General features: G+C 34.6%; 1 protein-coding gene across 1 annotated transcript; it reads right to left on the bottom strand.

Annotated features, from left to right (window-relative positions):
• Nucleotides 1-331: 331 nt before the first annotated feature.
• On the bottom strand, nucleotides 332-6,265 carry LOC130745817 (DEAD-box ATP-dependent RNA helicase 15). Its single transcript, XM_057598205.1, has 12 exons — nucleotides 6,128-6,265; nucleotides 5,908-6,024; nucleotides 4,686-4,786; nucleotides 3,923-4,095; nucleotides 3,606-3,837; nucleotides 3,349-3,467; nucleotides 2,994-3,050; nucleotides 2,714-2,898; nucleotides 1,215-1,359; nucleotides 983-1,066; nucleotides 795-858; nucleotides 332-596 (listed from the first exon to the last, which is right to left on the bottom strand). Exons 2-12 carry the CDS (start codon nucleotides 6,015-6,017, stop codon nucleotides 586-588), a joined length of 1,281 nt encoding a protein of 426 aa, XP_057454188.1. The 5' UTR covers nucleotides 6,018-6,024; nucleotides 6,128-6,265; the 3' UTR covers nucleotides 332-585.
• Nucleotides 6,266-8,376: the final 2,111 nt, after the last annotated feature.

Genomic DNA, 8,376 nt, shown 5'->3' with positions numbered 1-8,376 from the left:
AACAATGAATTAGTTAATAAAGTAACTACACAATCAAAATTGAGTCACCCATAAGAATTGATATGTCCTCCATTAAATCAGGTGCAAAAACATAAAGCTGTGAAAAAAATATATTAATTTATGCACTTAAATTTTATTTTGCCACATTTTGGTCCGAATTAACAATCCTATAACTTCCTTTGAACAGTCATGCATTATATTGCGGGATTTTACAAAATCATTTATCAAAACATACTAGACCTTCAACAATGTATTGATTTTTTTACGAGGGTTAAGACAATGAACTCAAATTTTGAAACAATGTAAATTAGAATAAAATACATTCATAAGCTACGCAGACTCAATTTTGCATTTCTAAACAAAAAGCAGATGCAGGAATATAAAAGGTATAGAACAACTGATACATCTCTTAGTCTACAAAAAGTCATTCAAATTGGCCTACCATGCTTGTAATTCAAATTGGCCTATCTTGTATTAAAACATTCTATGTCAACACTCAAATTGATGACATGTTAACTGATCCATCTCCAGTCGCAAATAGATCCTTCCATTCGCATTCTGCCTCCTAGTTTTCTCCAAATTTCATCAGTTTGGCACTGCAGAACATGACAAAGATGTTACATTTATGACCTGGAAAAACCTCGGAGGTCGTTTGACTAAGTTTTAACATCTAATGGAAAGTGGAATCAAACTGAATGAGTGGAAAGTGGAATCAAACTGAATGAGGCATACCAAAATAAAGCAGAATGAAATGGAATGAATCATAAACAAGTAGGCACGGAGAAAGTTCTTACTATATGTGGCAGTGTCAATTTGTTCAGGAAGCTCCTTTATATCAACCTCAAACCGAGATTGCACCTGAAATAAGACTTCATTTTAAGGAATGCATCGTATGCAGAAAAGGACATTGTATTCCTCCATTTTCTCAACTGACATAACAAAAGAAAAGCTCTTCCTAAACATCCATGAAACTGGGCCTCACCTGATTAAGAACTTCAGAATCACCGGAAGAAGACACAAAAGTAATTGCAAGCCCCTTGGTCCCAAATCTGCCAGCTCTTCCAACCTACCAATTCACATGTCAATAAAGCATTTAAAGATATGAGGGGCAGAGGTGATTTACAAGCATTCGAGCATACCAAAACAGCATGCCAGAAACTACTTTTTGAAATAAAAAATATTAATAAATCTTATGATATGGATCAAGCAATTACCCTGTGTAGATAAGTATCAGCAGAATCAGGCATGTCATAGTTTATGACTATATTAACACGTTCTATATCAATCCCCCTTCCTACTAAATCTGTTGCCACAAGAATCCTTTGCTTCCCCTCTTTGAAACCTTTGTATCGTTTCAACCTGAAACGGGCAAAATCAATTTTATTATGATATGATATTACAAGCATAGTAGTCAATCCCGGATCGCGACGCGTAGCGGCCAACCCCAAAAGTGGGATAGCGGGATGACCGCTATTTTGATTTTTCACATATAATATTATATAATTAATATATACATATAATTACTAAGAAGTGATAAATATAACTTCAAATTCATAACATGATGAAATGATAGAGAAGAGAGGACTACTGGAGGAGAAGAACTGGAGAAGTATGTTTTGAGAACAGAATAATAAATAAAAAGGAAAAGAAAGGAAAAGAAGATAAAAAACAGAGCAACTCAGAACAGAACAGAAGCCCAAGGGAAACAGGGGTGGTGGTCGCCGGAGCCTGGACGGTGCTTGTCAGATTGCGTTGTGGCCATGGGTTCTGGACTTCTGGTCGAAGGTGGCTGAGCTGAAGGAAGTCGCACTGGAGATTGCAGAGGAAACGCGTGAAGAGAAGAAACGCGTTGAAGAAGACGAGTGAAACGCGCCGTTTCACTTACAAAGAGTGAAATCCCAAAAGTACCCTCAAATTTTAACCTAAATTTAAAATTTAAGGGCAATTTGGGGATTTTCCTTGGATCCGACCCATCTTCAACCTGGAGCACCGCAATTTGCCGCGATTCGCAGCGCGACAGCGTTCTATGACGCGATTGATTCAGAGTGATTCAGAGTCGCGGGGAAGGGCTGCGACGCGACATCGCGCCGCTATTGATAACTATGATTACAAGGTTGCAATTACTAGATTAAGTTTATATCCCTGCAGGAAAAAGCCATGCAGCTATATATGAATACAATGATCCAAATTAAATGCAAGTTCAGCCCTTTTCTGGCCTGATTACAGCCAGAAAGTAATACGAAATTGGCCCATCTCACTCTGTTTAGGAACTTTGTGATCCTAGACCAATATTTCACTCAGCAAAGGACAGGCACATTTTGACAGATCTTTGCTGGTAAAATATCACAAGAGATTTAAAAACCAAAGAACATGAAGTCATAATTGAAATCTTCAGTCATCTTTTTCCTAATTCCTTCCCCTCCCTTCAATTGATGCTGCAAGTTCATCTCACCCATCACAAGTATGCAACCTTATACTTAGATCAAGCTATCAAAAGTACCCAAAAGACTCACATCAAAGGATCCAAGAATAGTGAAGATTTTGGCTGTAACATCATGTTACTCATGTTAAAAATAAATGATAAGCAACCCCCTGCCTTTAACCAGAGTAATATCCAGCAAAGAAAGATACAAAATATAAAATAAGAACAAGACAAAATGTCTGCACAAAATTCTTAAAGCCTGAAAGTGATAGTTAGCAGAAGAGCTTGTACCTTTCTTCCTGTGACATTCCAGAATGTATGCAGATTGACGGGAAATTACACTCCACAAGCAACTTGTTCAATTCTGCTGCTCTGCTTACACTCTTGACAAAAATAACAACTTGGTTGAAGTCAAGAGCATCAAGAAGATCATTCAACTTACGATTCTTCTCTGAATCTTGCAATTTGATATAGTGCTGAAAAAGGGGGCAAATGAGTAGAAATTAGTTAATATACAGATTAAAAAAAAATTATCAATTAGAGAAGGAAAAACGAAGTCAACAAAACACACCTGAACAAGACCATGGAGGGTCAACTTGGCCTCATCATCAACATATATTTCCATGGGCTGAAAGAAAAAAGATCTTCAATAAAATGATGAAGATAATATCGTTGAAGAAACAAATATAATTTTCAAGATAATATTTGTAATAACTTCTATAGAAAATACCAAAAATTCAAAACGTTTCACAAATATAAGCACAAAAAACGAGCAAAAGTGCTTAAAAAAGTAATACTTTTGTTTGCATTTAACAAAAAGGGGAAACAAAGTGATGCAACAATAATAACAATATGAGCAGTACGAGAAACAATGAAATCCATCCACCATATGCCGTCAAAAAATCACCACATAAATAAAATATTACATCTTGCATAAACTTCTTGCAAACAGGTCGTATCTCTTTGCTGAGTGTAGCTGAAAACATCATCACTTGTTTATCATGGGGAGTCAATTTGAAAATCTCTTGCACATCTCTTCTCATATCTGCAAAAGCAAAATAGCAGATGTGGTGATAAATAAGGAGAGCAGAAAAAAATATCAAATATATCGCAATTCGCAAGTTCAAAACAAGACACACACACAAAAAAAAATAACTACAACGAGTAGGAGGAAGAAAGAGACCAAGTGATTCAAGCATCTTGTCGCACTCATCAAGTATAAAATGCCTCACATTCTTCAAACCAAGGTCCTTGTCTCTAGTCAGAGCAAGAATCCTCCCAGGTGTTCCAACAACAATATGGGGACATTCATTCTTGAGCAATTCTTTGTGAACCTTGATATTGACACCTCCATAGAAAACAGCAACTTTTATATCAGGAAGATATGTGCTGAACCTCTCAAATTCATGGCAAATCTGTACAAATTAGGAAACTTTTATCAGACAAATCACTCTAGCAAAACAGTTCAGATATATTGCATTTAAATTATTGTAGACATACCTGATAAGCTAGTTCCCTCGTGTGGCAAAGAACAAGGGCCGCAACTTGACCAGGAACAGGATCAATTTGCTGAAGTGATGACAGAACAAACACAGCAGTCTTTCCCATCCCAGATTTTGCTTGGCAGATAACATCCATTCCTAAAATTGCTTGAGGGATGCATTCATGTTGCACTGATGAAGAAGCAAACAAAATTGTAGTGGACGAATCCTCAGTAAGTATATATGATCTGCCAGATCCTTTTAATGTAAAGGTTTACCAACCAATTTTCGTGACGTATTCATAATATGCTAGTAGTGATTACCTGGTCAATGCAGAAAAATAAAATAAAGATTAGAAGAGAATCATAATAAAGGCAAGGAAGGAGATAAAAGAGCAAGAGAACACATGTTCATTGGTAAAATTTATCTTCACTTAATCAATTCTTTAGTGGATCAAATGTGATAATAAGACTCAATCATACAACAATCAACAAGCCACTCACCCCTTTTGTGTGTGTGTGTGTGTGAGAGAGAGAGAGAGAGGGAGAAAGCACCAAGAATCCATTGAACAATTGCTCAAATGAATTCAAAACATATAGTACAATGAATTGAAAATACAAACAGAAAGTACAAGATATCAGGACTGATAGCATTGGCAACAGAATATCAGGACTGATCACATATAAGCAGGCAGATATAGTATACGAGAAAAAAAATCAATGCCAAAACATGATGCTCTGCCAATGCCAAGTTACATAATGACAGGATATTCTGAAACTTGCCTTCTGAAGGATGCTCAAATCCAGAATCTACAATAGCTCGAAGAAGCTCTGGTTTCAACAGGAAGTCGCGAAATCCCGAACTATGTATACCAACATAACCCCTGCACCACAAAAGTAAAAATACTATTTAGGGTTTTGGGTTTAACAATTCAAAACATTGCTTAAAAACTTGACATCAAAATTATTAATTCATTTCCAAGAGATTGTGTTGTATGTTTTATAGCCAAAAATTAATATACATATAGCATATCAAGAAAACCTTACGAGTTAAGACTAATGAAGAAATAAAACAACTATTTTAAATTAAACATTGCAATCCTATGGCTTCATCTAATAATTCACAAATTATAATTGTTAAAAATAAGAGTTTTTATACCATTATCATATTATGATTTTTTTAGCTATATTCTAAATTGGCAATATATGCCCCTGGCATGTGCTCAAATCATATTTATTAATAACATGCACAGTGACTTGTAGTCTAGACAAATCCTAATAAAATGAAATAAAGAAACAGTTAAATCCAGTGTTATAAGAACTAGACCAGTTGGGTCAGGGAATGGACCACTCAGGTTCACTCAGCCCAGTTCTACATGCACATGAGGTGTGAGAATGTGGTAAAAAAATTAATTACTAGATGTGCATGCACAAGCAAAAGGAATCGAACTCAGCACACACTTGGGCCATTCAATAGGTGATAGCCACTGTGCTACCACTAGATTTTTAATATAAACATTTTGATAGCCATTGTAATTTTAGTCTGGCAACTGAGAATCAAGCCTGTGTGTATATGAAACAAGCAATGGGCATAATTCATTGCTCCAGACTTGCCCTTTAAAATCTAAAGGCATATTTTATATGTATAAACTTGTTTTAATCAAATACAGAACAATATTTTCACTACAGTTTTCCGTGTTATACCAATTGAACTGGTTCAATCAACAACTCAATAGCACAACCGGTAATTCATAGACTCAATATGCTCACCAAGAAAGTAACACTGATTAAATCCAATACGTTTTTGCACTAAAAAATCATTTTTCTCTAATAAATAACCAAATTGGACATAAATCACTTTCAAGCATGCAACTTTTTTCCTGTTATGCTCCATTTATTGAACCCAAAGCACATAAAAAAACAAAAGAACCATGATAATTGACAATTTAAGATTTACAAAACAAAAAACAATAAGCGCAATAGAAAAAATGGGAAAGGAACTAACTTTTTGGCTGTTTCAGCCGCGGGCTTGGCAGAATCAGGGGCTTTTTCATCTTCTTCCTCATAATCGATGAGTTCTTCCTCGTAAGCCTCAGTGTCTTTCAATTCACCCATGCTACCTCTGTAGATTAGGGTTAGGGTTTTTCAGTTTCAATTGATGAGATCTACAGAGATTGAATTGAATTGAATTGGGTAAAGGGGGAAGAAAGGTAATAGTAGCTGACCTTTGAAGACGCGAACTTCTTCGAACTAAACCCTAGATCTGCTTCTGCTTCTGGGTGGGTTTTGAAGATGAAACAACACTGAGAACACACAAGTGTGAATGGGAATATATAGTGGATGCACTGAATTGACCAAATTGCCCTTTCAATTTTGCTGTTGAGGGCTCTACTTTGGTAATGTTACATTTCTATAGAAAATATCTGAAATATCTACATCTACAAAAGAATAATGGACTTACATAGGTCTTTCAAAAAAAAATGGCTTACATAAGAAGCATGCTTATAATTATGAGAAAAATTATTATGTTTTTTTACACCGTCAACCAATCAGATTTCAAGGATGTGTCACGTCAATTAATAAAATTAAATAAAAATAGAGATTTTCTCACATCCTTGAAATCTGATTGGTTGACGGTATAATTTTTTTTACACTGTCGGTACTTAGAAATTAAACTCTATAATTATAGGGAAAAACTTAGATTAAGTTCCGTATCTTCATTTTTATCAAGTTTTTCATTAAAACAATGACAAATGAATTTTTTTTATAAAAATAAATGATATTTATTAAGACTTAATTGTTAAATTTTTAAAAAGTAGACACATGTCATTACATGATTGGAGAACTTGATGGAATGAATACAAGGAACTTGATGTAAGTTTAATCCATAATTATAATGAAAAATGGATTTTTGAAAAGAGATATTGGAGTTGATTTATTTATTTCGAAATTATTTTTTGTACTTTATATTTTTTTGAACATTTTTTTTATTTTATGATAGGTGAAAGTTTTTTTTAAAATAAAATAAGTTTTTTCTCCAAAGAAACACTGCAAAAAGAGAAGACAAAGCAATCTTTAAAAAAAATGGTTGGGTTGTGAAGCCTATTTCTAGTGTCATGTTGCAACGTTTGATTTATGTCCCTTATGCGGGGCAACGACAGATATTGCACTGCACCTCTTCCATGATTATAGCACTGTGATCGATTTCTGGCAGGCTCTTTCTTATAGGAGAGTCGATGCATATTTTTTTCACACTTGGCCTCGAGGAGTGGATGCAGCGGAACATTCACGGTTCTGTTTTTGCTCTTTGACTGGTCGATGTTCTTTGCTATAGCTTGTGGGTCATTTGGCGGCTGAGAAATGAGTGGGTTTTTTGCCAGGTCCCTTCGAACTTGTCTAGACTTTAGGGGTTTGTGGGATGGATGGGATTAGAGTAGCATGTGTTAGAGGATGTCGAGCTGCTTCAACCAGACCATGGAGGAACGAATGGCGTTTTTTACGGTACTAGGTCGAGGATTTCTTCATCTCAATAGTTGTAAACACCTCCACTAGAAAGGTGGTGGAAGTTTAATGTTGACGGTTTGGTAACAAAGGACTAGGATGCGAATTGTGATGACTAAATAATAATGTTTTTGTTAAAACGATCTAAGATTGAAAAAATAAGATTATGCGAAATTAGCTAGTAAAGTTATTATATAATCTAAAATATGAAAAATAAGATTACGTGAAATTAGCAATATCTATATCTATATCTATATCTATATCTATATAAAAGAGGAGTTTGGAAACAGGGGGTAAAATGCCTTTTTAATTGATTTTTTTTAACAAAACAACAATTGAAGATCCATGTCACCATTAACCGTAGTCAAATGGTACAGTTTGGCTAAAACATCTTCAAATAAATTTAAAATCACAAGGCATAAATACAATATTACTTCATGGGCATCACAAAAATTGAAGAAGTCACATGTGAGTCTGTGACCCTATTCCTTCAAAAATTGTGATTTTGTATCACTTCATCCACTTCAAACAACCGCAAAAGACCAATGTTTGATGGGTTAGATCTAAGACAATAACAACATTATGTGGTCTATATTTTTATACATTGTAGATTTTAAAATGTAGTTATTGGACAATTAGTTCAAAAGGATGTATTAAAGAAAAATGAAAAGGATGGAAAAAAGAACAAGTGTATTGATGTTGTGCTACAAGATTTAGAGTGAATCTTCATATGTTGATAATTCAACACTTTGAAAAGATTTTTGGGTTTATATCCAACTTTATCCAATATTCAAAATATATTTTTCATGTATTTATTAGTGCAGGGGTTGTGAGATTATAAATTTCCGGGTTTATGTGTTTGCTATGTGTTAATGAGTTTGTTGAGTTTGGATGATTTCTCTGACCTTTATGATAGGAAGAAGATGAGTTTATATATGAGTTTGTTAATGTTTGAGTTTGGATTCTGAGTCTT

Source organism: Lotus japonicus, chromosome 3 (genome assembly GCF_012489685.1).
Source record: "Lotus japonicus ecotype B-129 chromosome 3, LjGifu_v1.2".
Lineage (NCBI taxonomy): Eukaryota > Viridiplantae > Streptophyta > Magnoliopsida > Fabales > Fabaceae > Lotus > Lotus japonicus.
The sequence above is the reverse complement of the archived record's forward strand: the minus strand, read 5'-3'. Positions and strand labels throughout refer to the sequence as shown.

What these genes read in the sequence shown, in the direction of transcription:
- LOC130745817 (XM_057598205.1), bottom strand. Translation starts at nt 6,017, where the DNA reads ATGGGTGAATTGAAAGACACTGAGGCTTACGAGGAAGAACTCATCGAT. An exon ending in CAAGATGCTTGAATCACTTG is followed by an intron (nt 3,468 to 3,605) that starts GTCTCTTTCTTC and finishes TTGCTTTTGCAG; the next exon opens with ATATGAGAAGAGATGTGCAA. An exon ending in GGAATGTCACAGGAAGAAAG is followed by an intron (nt 1,360 to 2,713) that starts GTACAAGCTCTT and finishes TGCCCGTTTCAG; the next exon opens with GTTGAAACGATACAAAGGTT.